Below are 21122 nucleotides of genomic sequence, written 5' to 3'. Positions count from 1 at the left end.
AAAATAAAACACAACCATACCAAAAAGTTGTTTATGCCTAAACATTCCTTATGGTTCTTGGCAAGCACGGAAAACTTGCGTTGAATACAAGAAACATATTCAGGACTGATGATGATAACGACTTGAAAGTTGAGAAAACTCTTTACTCGTGAAGGAACAATGCCAACAGGGGGCACGTTCTAGTCATACGTACATATGCTAGCATGCACAGACAGCCAGATAGACTAGCCACCAAGTACATGAATGCAAGGGGGGGTGACTTTGATGTGGAAAATCTATCTTCTTGGTTGCTCTACAAAAGCAAGGTTTTTTACCTTTGGGGAAGAATTCATCGAAACAGGAACCACGTGTGCAGATAGACAGAATCTTAGTTTTCCTGACTTAGCTCGCAGGAATTTTTGTTAAAAGGGCCCATTTTGCTAGTTTTGATCATTTTCAATGCTTTACAACGCTTGCCGACTGACATGTATGTCAGCGACAGCAGCCAAGTACCATTGAAACTCCAGTGCTCTGGCATGGTATCTGGCAAATCTACTGTAGCTCCTATTTAGCAGCAGCAACCAGAGTAACTGTACTGCGTGGAACTCACCTGAACGAATGACCGCTAATATAACTACCAGGCCAAGATGTTTTTTTTTTTAATTGCAATTTGGCCTACAGCCAAAGGAAATGCAACTTCAAGTTCTCTCTCTGGTTGTCTTTTGCATGAGCTGGGACATGTCCAGAAATGTTTCTCATGGCAGTTACATACTTTGCATGACACAAACCCGAGTTTATTCGTTAGAATTAATCAGTTTTATTTTGTATTACTAACTCAAATAATTGCTCGATTCATGTGACAACCTGATGTTGAATATTGATTATTTCCAGAACAAGATTCTATTAAATATGCAAAAGCACAAAAATACATGTTAAACTCAAATTTTTCGGTACATAAATCCCTGTTTAAAAGTACAGGACCCTGTGGTTGCTGTCCATTGGGCTTGCAATAAAGTGTAATGCCCCCAGTTTACTGACCAATGGAAAAGCATGTTCCTGCTACAGTGGCAAAGTTAAACCACTTCTTGCCGGGGGATTTTTCAATGTTGATGATGCTGGGCCGGTATAATTATCATTTTTCATTTTCAAAATTCTTCAAAAATTGATCATTTCATTTAACAGACGTTTATAGCCGCACGAGGTAATCTTTAGGCACTATATTAAGTTGACAGGTAACCTTCAGTGACGCCTGAGTATTTCAGCCAGGCCTGCAGCCTTGTAAATAGAGCCCAGATTGTGCGGTGTTATGTAACTTTCTTTTGTTCACGAACCTGGCTCAGTGCACTGCTGACCTCTTTTCAATAGGGGCCAGATTAGCGTGCAGCGGTGCTGTGTGGCTCATCGCTGCGGTGGTGGAGCACTTTTGTCCTCGGTGGTAATCCGCTCGCTCTCAATGCCCCAAACCCTGGTATACGGTTTCAAAACAAGGCTGGATTATCACCACTTTTGAGAGTGAAAAATGTTGCTAATGCCCAGCAGCCTGGTCTTTTGTTTGGAGTACGGTCTTTTGTTACATGGCCCTGTTTCCTTTGTCCGAGTTCGGAGACCCCGGCCAGCATATAAAGCATACGTCTCCGATTCCGGAGTCCCCGGCACGAAGTGGTTAATGAACTATTAAACGTAAGATGCAATAATACAATCCCTAAGGTAGAGGGTTTGCGGATACACCATGTGGAGAATATCTCTTTTGAGTATGTGGGGTTCTGAAAAGAACCGGTTACTCGGCGTCTCAGACAGTGAGTGCTCTGTCCGTCTTCAGGACTGATGCGGTCTTGGGGGACCATCTTGTTCTTGATTTCAATGGCCTCGCAAATTTGTTGGGGGTGCCATTGCTCGATGCTGGTGATGAGATGTGCTTCATGCCACAAGATCCCCTGTGAATGCGGTAAGTGTACATCAGAGAGAGAGGCAGGGAGATCTACCCACTAGACTCAATGAACACTGAGCACATGGATGACGGGGAGACTATGAGAAGTCATCCATTGTGAAACATTCACATGAAACAGACCATGCTATCAAGTGGCACGAAGCACATCTCATCGCCAGCATCAAGCAATGCACCCCCGATGTATCCAGGAGGCCATTGAAATCTTCAACTTGAAGAACAAGACTGTCCCCCAAGACATCGGCTACAACATCAGTGATATTTGGTGCCCCCTCCTGTCCAATGGGTCCCCTATACCCATGGACTCCTAACCTTCGTGCCACATGGGTCCCCTATATCCGGCACTCAGCACCCCAACACCAACTGACAAGTGCCAGTGAGCAGTCACAGCAGCTCTCAACACAGTTCCCGCCTTCACGCCCCAGTCCCCAGATTGCTTGGATCCCAATTCCCACGACTTAGTGATCACCCACAGCATATAAGCAGCAGCACAGTTGGATCGCGTCAGTCCTGAAGACGCCCAGAGCACCCATCTGAAACGTCGAGTAACCAGTTTTTTTTTCCGAACTGCACATACTCAAAGAGATATTTTCCACGCGTTGTATCCGCAAACCCTCTACCTTATCGTATTCCGCCATGCAAACCGTCAAGAGCTACAATACAATCCCTGTCATGATAACATGTAATACATATAGAATACTTTGTATGTCGTAAACCCTATAAACCCCTTGTTAGCACACTCTCTGAAGACCTTAATATATAATCAGCCTGTTGGCATGAATATGCCGACACCCACTCCAATAGCACAAAGCACATCAATCCTGCTCATACTTCAGGCAAAGTTGAAAATGAAGTGAAGTTGATGCCACGCAACACTTGCCGAGAAATTTTCCATGAAAGGTGCGCAAGCATTTGATTTGGGGCGACAGTTTCGCATTCCCTTTTGCTCCAAGTATAAACAGACCTTAGCCCCCACTTTGTGAAACCTTTTAGAAAGTTAAACTCTTACTCGTAAGTATACATGGCACGTTCAAAACAGGATTGCATAAACTGGTTTGCATGTAATTTGGGGGGACAGGTGGAAGGGCAGGCTTCTTGCAAATTCGGCCTGCATAGTTTTCTTTGGTAGAATTTGTGCGCTGCGTGTGTCAACATACTTGTAATCTAAATCTTAAAGCTAAAGTGCCATGCACTTTTTCGAAACTTGAACAACCTTGGCTTTTTTTTCTCAATTTTCAAGCCTGACTATATAAACAAAACATCACAGTGACAGATCTTGTGGTTACTTGTGTCAGTGCAATTCTTTTCATGTGTCCAGCACGATAAGTGTGTAGAAACACTAGCAGCCTGATGCCCACTGGAACTTTGTCAAAATAAAACCCTCCCTGACCCTAAGATGTGTGTATGGTGATGCTTATATTTAATTTGCCCGTAGTTCATTTTCACAGTCCCACCTGTCCAGCACCATCGTCCACAAATGGCAAATCTGTAATAACAAGCTTTGGCTATACTAAGAAGCAGTTTTAGAAAAAAGCTGATTAAATGTTCACTACGTTAAAAAGTAACTGAAGTAAAAAAAAAGGGCCCTTAATAAAGGCATGACTTGTGAAGTAAAACTTCAACGGTAAAAAAATGGAAGATTTTGCTAAGAAGGCACGACATCTCCTCAAAAATCAGCCACTCAAATCAGCATTCATGCACAAAACATGTAATTTACAAGTACATTATAAGTACATTTAAACATTAGGAATAGAGTTAAGTGTTAAGAGTACTTGTTAACTAAGCTCGACCGCTTTTTGGCATCAGAGATTTGCCACCGTGCACACTGTACTACTGTGCAAAGTTGCTGCTTTACTTTAGTTCCAACCCCCCCCCACACACACACTGTTTTCGTAGATGTAAGTATTGGCAACTGAAGTTCTTGCCTCTATCAAATACATCATTATTGCTGATGTTCTCTGTCTGTGCTTTTACGTATATGCTGCTTGAAACAAGTGTCTCAACGAATGAATGTGTGCGTTAATACTAGCAACTTTGGACCAGTTAGACCAGAAAGGCCTAAATTGGTGCAGGCCTGTCTTGCTGCTGTTTTTTTTTTTTTTTGGACACAGAAGCAAATCATGCCAATAGTAGCTGCAGTGGCAACTAAAAATACTAAACCAATCATAATACTAGCCCAAAGTGGTAGCCCACCACTCCCCGTCTCTGGACTTGTAGGTTGTGCTGAGGAGGTTACAGGTGTGCTGTTGCTTAATGTTCTTGAGCCAGCTTCAAGCTGTGTGGTTCCAGATGGAAGCAAGCTGTCGGTAGGGTTTGGATAGTCAATTGAGAGCACAAACTCAGCGCGAAGATTAGGGTGCATGTTTGGGTGGTACAGGTAGCATAAAACGCTATGAGCCCCCTGTAAATCGATGTCAGTGAAGTTAAACTGAAAGGTTTTATTAACCTCATCCATTTTGTACTGAGAAATCAATGTACCATTAATCTCACACCTCGGAGCTGTTGGACAGACACTGGTGAATGTGCATGAAAAGTCATACAGACCCTGGCCAGTCTTTGACTTTGTGATTTGACTGCAATGGAGATGTTTCCATAGGACAGGTGATGATTTCGCAGGTAGCCGAGGCTGTCTCCAGCCGTGATGTAATTTCATTTACGGAACATGTGAATCTTTGGTCAATTGCTTGTCTGTAGTGAGTATTAGGGAACGGTAAATACTTTCCTTACGATGCACCTCTTGGAAGTAGAGGTTCTCATGTGCTGGCGTGTCGAAGGACAGTCGTACATTGTTGGAATCCTCGCCTGTGTATGCACACGTGATATTGATTCCATCCCCAACATGGGCCACTATTTGGCCATTAGCACACTGTAGAAGCTTGGGTGCCGCAAGACCACTGCCTTCCTTTGCTTGCGCTAGGAAGACAGCCAGCAGAAGCATAAACCGAGATGCAGAGCAGGTTTCCATTCTGTTCACAATAGCTACTTAGCAGACACTAACGGGATGACTCTGGTGTGGGTAAACCCAATAGTATTGTCTTCAGAATGTTAGCGAGGGGAAGGGGGAAATCGATTGACGTGCCTGACAGGGTGAATGAATACGCAGTCAAACGGTCAGGTTCGGATCTCTGCCTTGTGACGCAGCTGTTGAATTGAGTGCGAAGTAAACAGACGTCCCAGCAGTGGAGGCAATGCCAACCTGAGGAAACCAGAAATCCACGGAAAGAAAGGAAGAAAAATCATAAATTCGCTAGTTATACCTAGAATCAGTTGACCCCAATTCTGCATGCCCAATTTACAATGTTAGAATAACCTGGAAATACTGTGTGTAACAACATACTCTACAAGGGATATTTGACACAAACTATTACCCGAGAGAAGTGGTGGTGTCTCTCACAAACTCTAGTTGTTCGAATGCAAAATTGACGAATTACATGTAATTATTTATCGGTTTTTTTTCAAAGGCCTTCCAAAAATGATTCTGCAAATGGGAACCCTAAGCATATCTAGGAAGTCAAAGTAGAGACTTACAGATACATAATTTGGAAATGAAAAAGAGGGGTCATTGCTTGAAGGTAGAATTTGCAAGATGACAAAATTATGCTAAATTTTTTGAAAATGAGTTTGTGAAATTTTCTTTTGCTTGTTTGATAAAACTCAATCACTTGAAATTGAATGCAAAAATTTAAACCATTTAAAGCATGGAATTTGCCAGTACTTTGCTTTATTAATGTTGAAACAGATGGGACATTTTCTGCAGTGCTCTATTGAAAAGCAACGAGCGTCAAACATTTCAAGGGGTTTACATGTATTTTGAGCTGTTCTTAACAAAGGATGCCGATGGTGTGATTTTTATCTCCGTCAGAAGTGCCAATTTTTGCACAAAGGTTAAAATTGACATGCCACACGAATTGTCCCACAAGTGCCTGTTGTATTTATAGGTTCTTTCTACCCAGTAAATTGGACAAAGGAACGGACTCTCCAAACGTTTGTTTAGCTTTTCATGGGGGCTGCCAGCTTTCTTTTTCTATTTACTGTGGTGCCTGGGTACACATCAGTGCCCTGTTCCTGAAAAATATGATTCTATGAATTGAATCACAATCAATATTCAACAAGATGAATAGATTTTACCTGAATAGTGTACGCACAGCAGACCAAAGCCAAGCAAAAATGGCAGGGTCTAGTCACGTGGTGACCTGTCCCATTATCAGCGCATGCGCCATGCCCTTTTATGCCCGCGTTTCTTGAAAATGGGAATAGCAACCCATTGAAGTTTGTCATGTCTTGATTATTGCTAAACTTGTGCAATAGGGTGTAGTGAATTTCAAAAAGTTAGAAACTAAGTTCTGAATAGGCTAAAAGGATGTTCTGGCATAAGACCTACCGTGATCTTGAAAAAGGAATTAACAAAAATGTTAACCCAACCTCAAAATGGGGTGAAATTTCTCTTCAAATGTGCAAAGTCAATTCCAGTTTTTCTTCCTGTGAGGTTTTGTCCGGTTTTCCTTTTGTTCTAGTTCCAGATTTTCTTTCTGTGAAGTTTTGTTGGTTTTCCTTTTGTTCTAGTTCAAGTTTTTCTTCCTGTGAAATTTTGTCCAGTTTTCCCTTTGTTCCATTTCCAGTTTTTCTTCCTGGGAAGTTTTGTCTGGTTTTCTTTTTGTTTCAGCTTAAAGGAAAAAATGGACAGTAGTCTCTCTTCAAGTATTTTTAAAACGGCAAGAATCAAGCTTGAACCACTAAACCAAGTGGTGTGTTTGCTCCGTATTTGTAGGCCTATCTTCTCCATGTTTAATTCAGCATCTGTTGCTAGGAATTGACAACACTTGAATGTTATGATGAAGAGAATGTGTCATTAGAAGGAAATTAAAAAGAAATTAAGAATTAAGAAGAAGAAAAATGCACCAGGAATCAGTAATACAGTTGCGTCGTGTAGACTGTCACAAGTCCAGACAGAAGACTATCACACGACCGGTTTCAAGCAAGAGCATGAACATTAATAAAGGAAGGCTTTTGTTGCAGTTCATATGAATAGGTTGTGACTAGAATTTAGACTGGGGTCTTGTACTTATCCAATCTTGTGTTGGCTTTGGGTGATTGTAGATGTAGGCAAGGTTATTTTGATGTCATGAAACAGCCGCAGCGAAATTTGCTTGAGTTCCAAATTTGCAGCATGAATACATGATCTTATGTCAGAAGATCACACTCGTGATTACTTTCGTGCCAAGCATGATCCAGCCCTTACGATGGACTCATTTTATCCCGGTGTGATCGTTGTCTTCGTGTGCTGAAAATGTCTTTGTCCACCCCACAGGAAGCCAGCCTGCTGTTTGTAGTGACCGGCAGCCTGGCCATGATCCAGACCATCGTGGACACTGACGAGGAGCAGGTCATCTTCATGGCCCGGCCGGGGGAGTTTGTAGGCGAGCTGGCCGTGCTGACCGGCGAGCCGTCCTTCTTCACGGTCCGAGCCCGACAGGACTGCTTCGTGGTGGCCATCAGCAAAACCAGCTTCTACAGGTGAGTATGAAGGAACACTCGTTAGGGCCAGTACTTGAAGCCCGGTTCTTATTGATAAGCTCTTATTCAAACCACAAATTGCAAAAAAAATGAGTTTGAAAATGAGTTTTGAGTCCTTGTATGTCTCTGTGTGCCACAAGCCAATAAAGTGAACTTTAAACGCTTCTTTTATCCAAAGAATAATGAAACACATAGTTCTTTTTTTCAGGCAAAAAAATTACTTGGCATCTATAAATGCTCCAATTTGTTTAAAGAATGCGTTAGAGGATAGCTCATGTACCCATGAAGGTTTCAGCTTTGTTTTGAGACCGCTTTATTGTTGAGTCTTTGTTCGTCGGGCCAAGACTCAAAAAAGTTGAGTTTTAGTGGAGTGCCTTGCTTAGAGTTGAACATGAACCTCAGTCAAGAGTTGCGAATGTTGGAGTTTGAGTTTGATTCTTTTAGACTGGTAGAGTCCGACAGTCATGGCTTTTAAAATCTTTTTTGGTATCAAAGATCAGGACCCAAATCTGCCTTCAAATCGAGAGCCTTCTACATTATGTCTGAGCGAGTTACCAAGAATGAGGCAAGTTTCCCCTAGAAATGTGTTGGGAGTCGTCCAGCTCATGCCCCCTGGAAAACCTGTTTCACAAGGTGTGATGTTGTTCTGCTTTTGCAGTATTATGCGACAGTGCCCTCAGGTGGTGCTACGCATTGGTCACTACGTGGTCAAGAAGCTGTCACCGTTTGTCCGCCAGACGGACTTTGCGCTCGACTGGATGGGTCTGGAAGCTGGCAAGGCCGTCTACAGGTGAGAAAGCACGGAGGCCGAAGTGTGTACTGCTGACCAAGTGTCAGAGTTGTGACCCGGTCATGTCGTCACAAGTCAAATGATCGTGCAAGTCACCAAGGCTGTGTCTGAAATGGGCTTTCAGAGCTACGGCTAGGTCTGCTGTCTGTGCACCTCCATGTATTGCCAATGGTGAAGACCTAGACCTAGCTCTAGCCATCAGATTTGGATGCAGCCCAAGTACGAGAGGCTCGACAATGATGTAGGAATGCCTTAACCACTTCATGCCGGGGCATTTTTCAATGTCGATGATGCTGGCATCGTCAACTTTGACTATCATTTTTCCGTTTTCAAAATCCTTCGAAGATTCATCATTTCATTTAACGATCGTTTATAGCCGCACAAAGTAATCTTTACGCACTACTCTAAGTTGACAGGTGACCTTCATTGACGCCCGAGTATTTCAGCCAGGCCTGCAGCCTTGTAAACAGAGCCCAGATTGTGCGGTGTTATATAACTTTCTTTTGTTCTCGAACCGGGCTCAGTGCACTGCTGACCTTTTTTCAATAGGGGCCAGATTAGCGTGCAGCGGTGCTGTGTGGCTCATCGCTGCGGTGGTGGAGAGCTTTTGTCCCCGCTCTCAATGCCCCAAACCCTGGTATACGGTTTCAAAACAAGGCTGGATTATCACCACTTTTGAGAGTGAAAAATGTCGATAATGCCCAGCAGCCTGGTCTTTTGTTCGGAGTACGGTCTTTTGTTACAGGTTCCTGTTCCCCTTGTCTGAGTTTGGAGACCCCGGCTACGCATATAAACCATACATCTCCGATTTCGGAGTCCCCAGCAGGAAGTGGTGAATCACTGTTCATTTGATGCTATAGCTAGTCACTTGCAACAGGTTGACCCATGTTGACTTGTGACATAGCTTTTTTTCGCAGTCTCCTCTGTGCACAATCCTGCCCTCACTGCTGACAAATACAGAGGCTTGTATGGTGATTGGATGCCGTTGGCACGCCGTATCTCAATACCTACTCAAATATGCTACAGGCGCACTCACATGGAGTATATCACCCCAAAAACAGTCATTGCTGGGTGAAAAAAGTCTCGTTTATTCATGGGGCAATGGATGTCACGGGGGCGGGGGGATTACGGCAGGCAGTGCCTAACCGCCCCTCAAAGGTTCCTCAGATTGGAATCCTTCCACTGTTAATAGTTTGAAAAACTCCTATCTCCTTGGGAAAAATTTTGATGACACCCATAACTGGAGCCCACGCTTTGAATACCGCCACTGGTGTGGATACTGCATATATTTGCTAAGAATGGCCATCTCTCCTCTCCCATCGTGAACCGGCAGGCAAGGGGAGAAGTCTGACTGTGTGTACATCGTTCTCAACGGTCGTCTCCGCTCTGTCCTGACGTTACCTTGCGGCAAGAAGGAACTGATGGGTGAGCATGGCAGGGGAGAGATTGTCGGTGTGGTGGAAGTATTGACCAGGACCGACAGGACAACTACTGTCCACGCCATCAGGTCAGTTGATAGTCTCAATACAAGGCTTTCCTGTGCATGAGCAGACCGTGTTAACCAATGTGGCTTTATTGTGGTGGCCTTTTTGATATATGTTGTGCATTGGGGGAGACGTATTCTTGAATCAAGCCTACTTAATCATTTAAGTTTAACTTAACCAATTAAACTAAACATCGTACAAAGAGCTCAGATTCAGCAACCATGCAAAAATGAAAACTTTGGCAATTTCTTAAGGTAAAACAACTTAAACGTAATACAAGATCTGTCCTAAGTGTGAAACACCACTGAATCATTTTTGGTGGATTGTATTAAGCATTTCAAGTGTAAAAAGTAAAATTTATTTCCTTTAATTACAATCCTTGGAAGACATAGCATTGGCCCCCAAATCAGGCTAGTAGCATTGCTCAAACAATTGCATGAAGGCATGCAAGTACAAATTAATGCTATAATTCAGTTTTCTTTTTTTTACTTTGATGAAGAAAAGCCTTGGAATACATGGGATATATTTTGAAACAATATACTTTCTGGTTAAGGTACCATGAATTACGCATTACTTGAAATGCTCCTTGGCGATTAGTGTGGACTTCACACTCCCAACCTCAAATCTTACCTACTTGCCCCAAGAAATCATTGGCCTTCGAGTAGGAAGTTCACCTCTCTTGAAACTGTCTGATGTCAACAGAGACACCGAACTTGCCAAGTTGCCGTCGGGTATGCTGGACTTAATCAAGCGCAAGTACCCACAAACGGTCTCCCGGCTAATTGAGATCTTGGGTCAGAGGTTACTAGGTCAGGTGCAGGAGAAGGTTGGGTCGCATGCCCTTTCAGGTGAGAGGTCCAAACTGCATGTAGCTGCGGCTTGGTGGTATTTGGTTAAAATGAGGTCAGCCTGAACCGCAAGAGGTATAGAATGGAACTTACCCATGATCCTCCTAGATCCGTCAAAATCAATCATAAGAATGTTGAAGATTTTGTTAGATCAGCCCGGCCACAGTTACTTCACCAGGAGCTTTGTGTGTTTAGAAAGTTGAAGCACAGAAAATGTGTTCCTGTAAAGTTAAAGATTCAGGAAGGATTTATGAACATTCTTGGGAAAGGTTCTGAAGCTGTTTTATAACGAGAGAATATTGAGACACATGATGGTGGCCAACATAACAATATTTTGTCATGCTTACATTGCGTTGGAGCTAATGCGCTCATGCTCAAAGTGACACAAACCTGAGAAGAGGGAGTGTTTGTTTTCTGCCACCTAGCATTTGAAATTTCTTCCATTCTGACGCTGCCATAAAATATGCAGCTCTCTTTTACAACTGGCTATCCCAACACATCAACTGGCATTCTGACCTTTGATCTTTGTTTCCAGACATCCAGGCCTCTGCCCCTGTGGAGAACCTGTCCACCGTGGCCATTGTGGCCGTGTCGGACGACGTCCCCATCTCCAACTTCACCCTTGAACTGATGCATTCCCTCAATGCCATCGGTAAGAGAAGACAGTCCCTGGCCAAGATTTCGCTGGCACAAACTTGAATAATCTCTCGCCTCTTTCTGCGCATGGTTCATCGCAAGTAGGTCTCACTGGCAACTGAATTTAAATGCCCGTTTAGTCACTTGTTTTTGTGGCTGTCTTTATCGTTTTCTTCAGACGATGGATACTTTGAAAAATCCTACTTCTTTGAGTTTAGTTCTTGTGTGGTTTATAGCACAGTGCGTTAGCTTTATGTACTTTAGGTACTCAGAGTGATGTTGATCATCCTTGAAAACCCTTGAATATTTTTTATAAGGCTTAAAATTGACTTTCATTTTTGTTCAGAAATAATCTAACTTCTCAGCTTTTAGAAATACGTTTGATGTAAATACAGCCAACAATCAGGGATACCGTGTGCTAACTGCTCATTTCTCTCCATTGCAGCTGTTTGGTAGAAAAGAGCTTGCATGTTTTTAATTTGCAACAACATCTCTTTATGAAACTGTGTTTTGAAGGATGGGGTGTCCGCCTTTCCTGACAGGTTCTGTCCTCCGACTGACCAAGGAGCACATCCTGCAAACCCTGGGGGGCTCAGCCCTGGACAGCATGCACGAGTACCGGCTGACCGACTGGCTAGGACAGCAGGAGGACCTGCACCGCATCGTGCTGTACCAGGCCGACAAGCGCATGACAGCGTGGACACAGCGCTGCATCAGACAGGTAAAAAATGGGGCCGCATCGGACTGTCATGGCTGCGACTGGCTATAACACGGGTCATGGGGGTAGGGGGGTACATGGTACCCCCCGTGTGCTCCCCACCCCCCTTGTGCCCCTCCCCCCAGTACCCCTGCACCCATTGAAATTGTGAAATGTACATGCACAAGGTTATCAGCCCCCCCTCCCCCCTGAAAAAAGTGCACACCCCAGATGTCCCTCAGAAAATTAGCCTCGCTGGATCTCTAGCACCTCCCATGCTGCAGAGAAGTTGCAAGAAATTAGGTAAAGTAAACAGGTAATGTAAGGTGGGATAAGCTTTGTACCTTTCTGCTGCTTAAGTGCTGGGACATCAATACAAAGCTTGACAAGGGATGAAGTTTCGAACATTCTTTTCACATTTTATCGTGCCAAAGTTCGAGACCGGTGAATTGTCCACTTATTCGGAAGGTGAGCTTGAACTGGGTCTAGTCTCATCACAAATCATTTGTTGTGAGTCGTGGATGGAGAAGGCTGATATAAAAATGGATTTATTTGAATGGAGACTTTGAACATTCCGTGTGAAAACATCTCATCTTTACCGCTGCACAGGCCGATTGCATCTTGATCGTTGGCATCGCTGGGAATGACCCCAACCAGGTTGGCGACGTCGAGAAGCAAATCGAGAGCTCGGCCGTCCGTGCCCAGAAGGAGCTTATCCTCCTCCATAGGGAGAAGGACGGGGCCTACGCCCCGCCCGAGCGGACGGCTGAGTGGCTGAACGCCCGGGGCTGGTGCGTCTCCCACCACCACATCCGCTGTCCCAAGCGCATGTTCAGCAAGCGCTCGCCGGCCAAAGTACGGGAGACCTATGAGCGGCTTTTTGAGAAGGCGCCCGTCCGCACCTCAGACTTCTCCCGCCTGGCCCGGTTTCTGACGGGGACGTCCTTTGGGCTGGTCTTGGGAGGAGGCGGAGCAAGGTAAGATGGTGGGAGGGGGACATTGATTGTCCTCAAACGGTGGCAAAGAGAAATGCCTGGCTTAATGCTGCACCCAAGTGAGGACTTGTCGGGGTTTGACCTTCAGACCATGTGGTTTTACACCCATCTTAGACAAACGTACGCCTGCATGCAGGCTATCACCCAATTCCATTGTTACCGATAGATAATGAAGCAGTGTCGTCGAGTCCATCACAAGTCCTTTCGAGTCTACCAAAAGTCCATCACAAGTCATCCAGTGGCAAGTCAAACCAAATCCCAAGCTTTTCAAAGGAACGATGACAGAAGTGTTCCTTTGTCATCGGTCAACTTGTCCTCAGTGACTTCCCTCATTCATAGTTGATGCACACTGGTCAGCACTGGAGTTGCATCTCAGAAGTGTGTCCGCAAGTCCAGTGACAACTCGTCTAAAGACCAGTCGCAAGTATCAGGGTGGACGATGACAAGCCAATGCTTTTGCCACTGTTCTTCAAGACTGGATGGCTTGCGATGGGCTTACAGGGACTTGTGATGGGCTCCACTACAACACTCCGACAGGCTGTCATCTTTCCGTCATTCTCCACGCACCGTCCTCTCTCTCTCTCTCTCTCTCGGCAGAGGCATGTCTCAGATCGGCATCATGCAGGCCATGGAGGAGGCGGGCATTCCCATCGACATGGTGGGCGGCACCAGCATTGGGGCCTTCACTGGCGCCCTGTACTGCGAGGAAGGCCGAGTGCAAGGCATCCAGGCCCGGGCGTTCAAGTGGTGCAGGGACATGGGCACGCTGTGGCCCAAGATCACTGACCTCACCTACCCTTTCACTGCCATGTTCACAGGTAATCGGATCGCTCGATATGGTTGACATAGCCAAATTGAGACTGGTAAGCCATGAGCAGATTAAATAGCTGAGGCTAACCATCCTGCATCCACCCATTTTGAGAATGGTCTTTGCAGCATTTAATGCTGTGTCCGAAATGGGCTTTAAGAGCTATGGCTAGGTCTATTGTCTGCGCATCTTTGCGTATTTCCAATGGAGCGAAGACCTAGACCTAGCTCTAGACAATAGAGCACAGCCTAAGCTACCCATAGACCTCTTTCATGGGGCAGCCATCTTGCTTTTCTACCATTCAAAGCAATGTAACCAAACTGGACAGAAAAGTAGTCTGGTCCCTTTTATCAATATGTGAAGTTGTATCACTATTGCCAGTGGGTCCACAGGGAACAAGACAGACATGGCAGCATCACAATAAAGTCTGTTCTCTGTGTCGGTCTGCTCAGGTCGGGCTTTCAACATGAGCATACGGGACACCTTCCAGGATAAACTGATTGAAGACCTCTGGATTCCGTACTTCAACATCACGACTGACATCACCGACTCCAAGATGAGAGTCCATACCAGTGGTAAGGCACCGATAAAAACAGTGACAGTAATAATCACGGATCTTTATGAAATGCATGCATCCAACATTAATGAGTTCAAGGCGTGACACTGTTACCCCACTCGCTGGTCCAATTGACATTTCTAAAACCACCCTAATTCCCTGGAGATTACACATCTCAGTGTTTCCATTTCTGGCACAAGCAGCTTATCAACATAAATGGCATTCTTTACCCTCAAGGGTACCCATTTTGTACCCCTGGTGGCAGAAAGCGACCTAATGGGAGTAAATTGACTTGCCCAAGGGCACAACACGTGACCAGCTGTTGGGTCCAAACCGCTGACATTATGTCGAGCGATTGCAAACCCTAACCTCAAGGCCACTACCTCCACTCGAGTACGGTTGTCTCCAACCTCTCCCGGCTTTCATAATTCATATGGAGTGGCAGTTGAGACTTTTCCACTCCCATATTCTCAACATCTCAGGCAAATTGTGGTCATCTTGGTCCTCAACTCCATTTCAATCAGCGTCACAAACTTGTAGGCTGACAGGAAAATTGTAGTCTTTCCTCTTCAACATGACGGCAGCCACTCTATTTGGGGTTTTGAGCACTCAAGCTTGGCAGGGATCATCCCCTGTTGAAAACGACTTTTACTATCGAGCTTTAACTATCAAGACATTGGGGTCTTGGTTATTCAATCTTGTCGTGGATCCGTTTCTTTGCGTGAATGTCACAGGTTCTCTGTGGAGGTACACCAGGGCCAGTATGTCCCTGTCTGGTTACCTTCCCCCGCTCTGCGACCCTAAGGATGGACACCTACTGCTAGACGGCGGATATGTCAACAACGTACCAGGTGTGCAATGAATAATTGCTTGACTCTAAATCTGACGAATAGAATCCAAGCCAGAAGGAACTGTCCTCATTCTGTCACTTACTTTTGAATTCCTCATTTTTTATTGGCAAACAAATAAACCCTTTTTAAAGAAAAAATTTCACTGAAGTAGTATGATTTTTAAATTTGCAAAATAAGATTCAAATTTTTGAACAGAAAGATAACAATGTCACGTGAGAACTGAAAATTGTCAGGCCAGACTGTTTGAAGAGCTGTTGATGTTATTGTGAAGACTTTGTCGTTAGGTTTTGTGTAATTACAACTTATGCGCCGTTCAAATAAACAGAAGAGTTGTTACCATTTTTGTTAAGAAATAGACATTATTCTTTCTTTTCCAAAAATATACTTGTCTTGAATATACTTGTCTTGACACCTTTTCTTTTCTGTAAGTGAGTTTATTTGGGTTAACTCATTGCTTTCTGAATTGTTTGTCTGGTATAGCGGATGTCATGCGTTCCCTTGGAGCGCAGACGGTCATCGCTGTGGACGTTGGCAGCGAGGATGACTCGCAGCTCACCAACTACGGCGATGACCTCTCCGGATGGTGGTTGCTGTGGAAACGTTGGAACCCCTGGGCTAGCCACGTCAGGGTATGCACAACTCCTTTGATGACAAACTCTAGACACCTCTGATGAGGAAACTTTCTGACTCCTCCAAAACCTTGTACCATTCGGAAACGTTAAGTCACATTTTTTAAACTTAACTCATCAAACACCATCGTGACAGCGTGACATCGCTTGCAACGGTTGCTGGTTTAACGCATTAACACTAGTCAGCCAAAACGCCCATTGTAGAAGCATGAAGAGAGTGTTGGACGAACCATTACTTTGGCAACCGACACAAGATGACATGTTTATTATGGCTCTCCATAGTGGCTGCATCTAAAAGTGATGTGCCAAGTCTCAGCCTGGTCTTCGTTTCTTGAGTCTGCCTGATGTTTAACCTCCCGACCTTGGACATTCTAATAGACAAAACATTTCTCACTGAAGCAGCATCAAACCTGTGCTTTCAACTGAACACAGATATATTTTCATTTTTTTTTAACATTATCGGTCCATGAGGGGTTTAAATGTCCGAAATGTCACCTGAGGTATGGACGAGACCAAGATTCGATGAAGACAAATCTCTTTTTTTGGGGGGGTTGGGGATCTGACAGGTGTTAGACATGAGCGAGATCCAGAGCCGGCTGGCCTACGTGTCCTGTATGAAGCAACTGGAAGAGGTCAAGAACAGCAGCTACTGTCAGTACATCAGACCTCCCATCAACAGGTAAGAGGCAGACCTGTGTCCGGTTTGTAAGTGACTTTGTCGCCATGGCGGACGCGCCACGATTTGGAGGCTCTTGTTGGACAGTCGCTGAAGTTGCGCGTTAATTTCCTGTTCCGTGGTTCCTTGTAAACGGCGATCAAAGCATGTAACCCTATGACTAGTGCACGTGTGCAGTGGGCGTGGTTTAAACTGAAGTGACGTCACACTTACGAATTGGATACAGAGAGAGTTGTGTCAACTTGCCGGCTTTGGAACCAAAATGGCGGTTTGTTATGTGTGCAGTACAGCATGTAGCTATATGTGCTCATTGTCCATGTGTACTGACATATAATCCACCATTTTGGTTCCAACAATTGAGACGCTCATGTCGCAACTCTCTATAAACAGCTCTGGGTTGGGGCAAGAAGCATTTTCCACATAATAAGCCAATGGAAGGATCACTCTGGTGTTATTTTCTGTCAAATGCCATGAAAAAGTCTCACTGTTTTTTTTTTGGGGGGGGGCTGCTAGTTGCTCTGTAGATTTTTGTTCCTCTGCCAATCTCATCCCTGATTTGAACTTCTCAAGAACTCCACGTTTTTATACTCATCTCTCAGTGAACTGTTCACTCATCAGCAAAGAAATACTCCTCAAATACGATCTCAGACGCCAGTTCTTTTCAGACGATAAACCCCCCGAAAGTGAGACTTAATCTTCCTCGCCAACCACTTGACCCCAGATACAAGACCATGCACTTCCACAAGTACCAAGACCTGTGCGACATTGGCTACCATCATGGGGAGACGGTGTTTGAGGGTTGGAAGAAGAGCAAGTACCTGGACGAGCTCTTCAAGGAGAAACGGGACAACCAGCGCAGGCGTGGCGACCAGCAGCAGGTGGGTGGCAGTGACAACTCACCGGGCCAAAGCCTCTGGTCAAGGTGATCGCTGCAGTCACTGAACTTTGGTCCACGTGCGGCAGTGCCCACTGCTCCAGATGAGACGAGAAGGCGATTTGTATCTCCTAATCACAGTTTGAATCAGCTGCACTGACCGTTGGTGTAATTACCAGGGGGAGGGGTGACGTGCCCCCAGCAGAGGTGCATCCCCCATGCCCCCATTTGAAATTCTGAAATGTGCACGAACCCGTGCACCAGACCCAGTTGAGTGACTTTTGATGCCCCCCTGAAAAAAATGTGTGAGCGGCCCCCAGATATTTCGCCATTGGCAGGGACTGCCTTTACCAACTCCTTTTTGGGGAGTTTGTGATTTCCTTTATTGTTGTTATCTCGATAAAGTTTGATTCAACTTTGTTACGATCTTGGTATGCAGACTGTCGGACAAATGCCACGCTTCACTGACTTGGCTGCGATGGTGTCCCGGTTGAATGCACCGCAGTGGGCAATGTTTCATCAAGGTAGGTTGGCCACTGGGCTCATGGATTTCTTGGATAGGATTAGAGCAGCTTATGTGTTCACTGCGTTTGAGAAAACTTCGGCAAATGTAATTAGCATGACGGGCATGGTTGATGTTTCTAAACCCTCTCAAATCCGTCAGAAATTCGCCCAGAGAGTTTGGAAATCTCAGTGAAAATGAGGAAGATTCCCAAAAGTTTTTGCTTAACCCCTTCATGGTGGTATTTTTTTGACCGCAACTGCTGGGCTGTGGTATGCCCTGAATGGAGGGCTTTGTCCAGCAGCAGGCCCCATTGAATCAGCAACTGTATGGTCAATAGACATCTTTCACCATCTTGGTGAAAGATGTATGGACGAAATAGAAAGGGTTGCTTGTTTCTTGTAAAAAGAAAATTACTGGTTGTCAAAAGCATACCCTGTTGAACTGTCAAAACCTTCCTAGTCCCGGAACCATCCCAATCTCACTCGCATTTTTTTCTTCTGATGATCTTGAACAGAAGATGTCGACCACACAGATTCGGCCACACTCTGGCGGCTGGAGAGCCGCGTGGCCAGCGACCTGCCTGAGGGGATGGACCCCAACCGCCACAGCCTGTCCAGCGAGGAGATCGAGGTTGAGGAGTCAGAGTCCGACATCTCGCCCCTGCAGGTCTCCGGCGTCCTGATGAGCGACGGGTTACGGCAGCGCAAGCCAGGCCCCAACGTCTCGGCGGCGGTGGACGACGAGGGTGAAGACGAAGACGAGAACTAAGATGGCTCATCGAATACATACTGATTCTGTGTGTACCTCATTTATAGCTTGCATCTTGTCAGAACAACAAACACATCTTGGGGACAACAAATGCAGCCATCTTGAGGGAACGAAAGCAGCCATCTTGGGGGAACAAAAGTAGCCATCATGGGGAAACAAAACCACTGCCCCCGTAAGGTGATCATGATGCCACTGAACACTTTTCAGTATTGTACACATGCACAGTATAACTCAAAATCCGGTGTAATAGGGTGCGCTGGGCTTGCCAAGTATATGTATGCCCAACAAGTAAGCTTAGCAGAGCATGCAACACGACCATAACCCTGAAAATACCTTGATCCCCCAATTTTAGAGAATTTCAGACTGCAGTGGCATCTGTTCGGAACGCTTGAAAGGACGATGTACCTACGGCACTGGTGGGCTCTGCCTCTGTTGAGGGCTTTTTGTGCATTCTGAGTAACTTAGAATGAACAGAGTGGCCATGCCTCTTTTAATGGGGGGAGGGAACTCGTCCCTCTACAAAATGTCCACTGTAAAAAAGGCAGTCACAGGTGAAGAAGAGGAGATTGCTACATCCTTAACCCTAACACTCCTCAATCCTCCAACAGGTGAAGGATTGACGAGGGTTAGGGTTAACATACATCCACAGGTCACGCCGGTGAGCCAATCTCCCAAGGTTCACATTCAGAGCGTACCATGATGTGTATATAATTTCACGTTCCCAAAATCTGGGTCAGAAGGAATGTTTTAAGGTGATTTAGACCTTTAGATTTGTAAAAACTGCAGCCTCGTTATTCTTAGAATGAGGAAGAGTCCTGTTATTGAGACATTTCAAAAGTAAAGAATTTTAACCCTTCATCCTTGGCATCGTGCGCAACGATGTAGGCCTCACAACACCCCCACGCTTCCAGTGGAACAGTCTCAATATGACAGTGCAATTAAGTTTGGAAGAAGAATGCGAGAAAGATATTGTAGTTAAATGATCCAAACTACAAACTATTGTTTGAACACACTGACTTGTACAGGCGGTTTGGAGGATTTAAAGTTTTGTTTGGGGAAATAAGGGAGATTGTTTTGTTTGCTTAGTTTAATGAGAAAAGATTACATCTTGAGGGTGATGACTTTAAATGGTTATTTAATTTGGCACTCTGTCCATTTCAAGAGTCATTCTACTCTCTTCCTGGGCTTTTTTCAAAAATTATTTTTGATGTTTTCTCACCGATGTAGAATGTAAAGGGTTTTTCTTACAGGTAACAAATTATTTTTCAAAGTTGGTGTCAAGTTTTATTTGAAAGGTAACGTCCTGAAATCTATGACCTAGACATGGTTTGCTACGCACTGAAAACTTCAGAACTCCTCTCCAGCAACGAACATATTATTGAGCACGGAAATTGGGCATTAAATTTGTAGCACGTCATTCATTTTGTCACATGCCAAACAATGCAATTATAACATTATTTTGCTGTGCAAGTGTTTGGAAATGTTTGTTGTAGATTGTACAAAAAAAAGTGTGTGCTTTTCCCTGTTGTGTATCACACCTAACCCAGCAGTTTATTTGAAATACATTTAAGCTTAAAATGTCCAGATAATTTGGAAACAGCACAACAAAGATTTAGAATTTTTAAGTGAAGTGGACCAGCAGGTTTAAAGCCTTAATAGTGAGTTCGTTTAGATGTAATATTTTGTTAAACAGGGTTAATTTAAAATGTTCGTAAAAATGGAACATGGAGTCAACCAAAAATGAAAATTGTGTCCCAGTATTCGATGGAGCCATCAATATTGCCTCTCGCAAAAATAGGGAAGGAAAAAAAGAGGCATTTACTGTACGTAACTTTGGAATTTCTTTCAATCATTGACCAATCAGAGTGAGCCCAGCTGAGCATGTCAATATAACGATGTTGTATTTTACCCCCGTGTTGTAATAGAGATATAAAAGTACTTCACGAGCTTGGCATAATACAGACGTCCTGATAAATTTCCTAAAATAAGATTCAAATTATTCAACTCAAAAGCTGTTCTGTATTTGTCTCGAATTATATATTGATTAACTTTTCTGGTTTCAAATATAAATTCTTTATTGCCAAATTGCCTTCACTTGTTCAAAAGTCAGTTTAATATGAGGACGGTTATGATTTCCAGTTTGTGTGGATCTTCTTAAGTGTGTGCGATAATTTGACGTTTGAATGAAGTTTTGATTTGTTAACAAAGGAAGAATATATACAAATATATATAAATGTTTCAGTGAAGGGGTTTTAATATACCCACTTTAAATGCTGTGTTGAATTGCACATTGGTGGCTGTTTACTGGAGCAATCATAAACACAATAAACAAGTGTTTATTGAGTTTGAGTGACAATTTGTGTGTTGCTGTCAGCTTTTTTATCTTTTTGTCGAAGTTTTGTTGGAAGGTTGTGAAGCGGGTTGTGGTTTTAGACGAAAAATGAAACATTGGGGAGTTCAGTTTATGCATGGAGTCTACCTCCATGGTTTATGGTTATTCCTCGTCAGTTCGTTACACAAATTGAGAAAAGAAAGCCAATTGTACGGAAACTGACTTTTCCAGCAAT

The 21122-nt window shown here is 44.3% G+C and overlaps 2 protein-coding genes across 5 annotated transcripts in view; both read left to right on the top strand.

Moving 5' to 3' along the window:
- The window catches only part of LOC110976352 (patatin-like phospholipase domain-containing protein 7), a 38879-nt gene extending 17968 nt beyond the window's left edge, over positions 1 to 20911 (top strand). For all 4 annotated transcript variants that reach the window (XM_022229541.2, XM_022229539.2, XM_022229543.2 and 1 more), the window contains 15 exons: positions 7233 to 7438; positions 8097 to 8228; positions 9562 to 9735; positions 10415 to 10560; positions 11096 to 11212; positions 11739 to 11917; positions 12503 to 12870; positions 13486 to 13706; positions 14149 to 14271; positions 14987 to 15103; positions 15584 to 15732; positions 16299 to 16411; positions 17130 to 17286; positions 17722 to 17806; positions 18302 to 20911. In XM_022229541.2, coding sequence (XP_022085233.2) covers positions 7233 to 7438; positions 8097 to 8228; positions 9562 to 9735; positions 10415 to 10560; positions 11096 to 11212; positions 11739 to 11917; positions 12503 to 12870; positions 13486 to 13706; positions 14149 to 14271; positions 14987 to 15103; positions 15584 to 15732; positions 16299 to 16411; positions 17130 to 17286; positions 17722 to 17806; positions 18302 to 18555 — 2541 coding nt within the window. In that variant the 3' untranslated portion in view covers positions 18556 to 20911. The remainder of the gene's footprint in view (positions 1 to 7232; positions 7439 to 8096; positions 8229 to 9561; positions 9736 to 10414; positions 10561 to 11095; positions 11213 to 11738; positions 11918 to 12502; positions 12871 to 13485; positions 13707 to 14148; positions 14272 to 14986; positions 15104 to 15583; positions 15733 to 16298; positions 16412 to 17129; positions 17287 to 17721; positions 17807 to 18301) is intronic.
- Positions 1 to 21122, top strand: part of c9orf78 (chromosome 9 open reading frame 78) — a 71612-nt gene that overhangs the window by 34410 nt on the left and 16080 nt on the right. The window lies entirely within an intron of this gene.

Source organism: Acanthaster planci, linkage group LG11, assembly GCF_054643075.1.
Source record: "Acanthaster planci isolate LZ-2023a linkage group LG11, COTS_SCS, whole genome shotgun sequence".
NCBI classification, from domain to species: Eukaryota; Metazoa; Echinodermata; class Asteroidea; order Valvatida; family Acanthasteridae; genus Acanthaster; species Acanthaster planci.
Note: the sequence above shows the minus strand (reverse complement) of the source record. Positions and strands in the feature narration are given on the sequence as shown.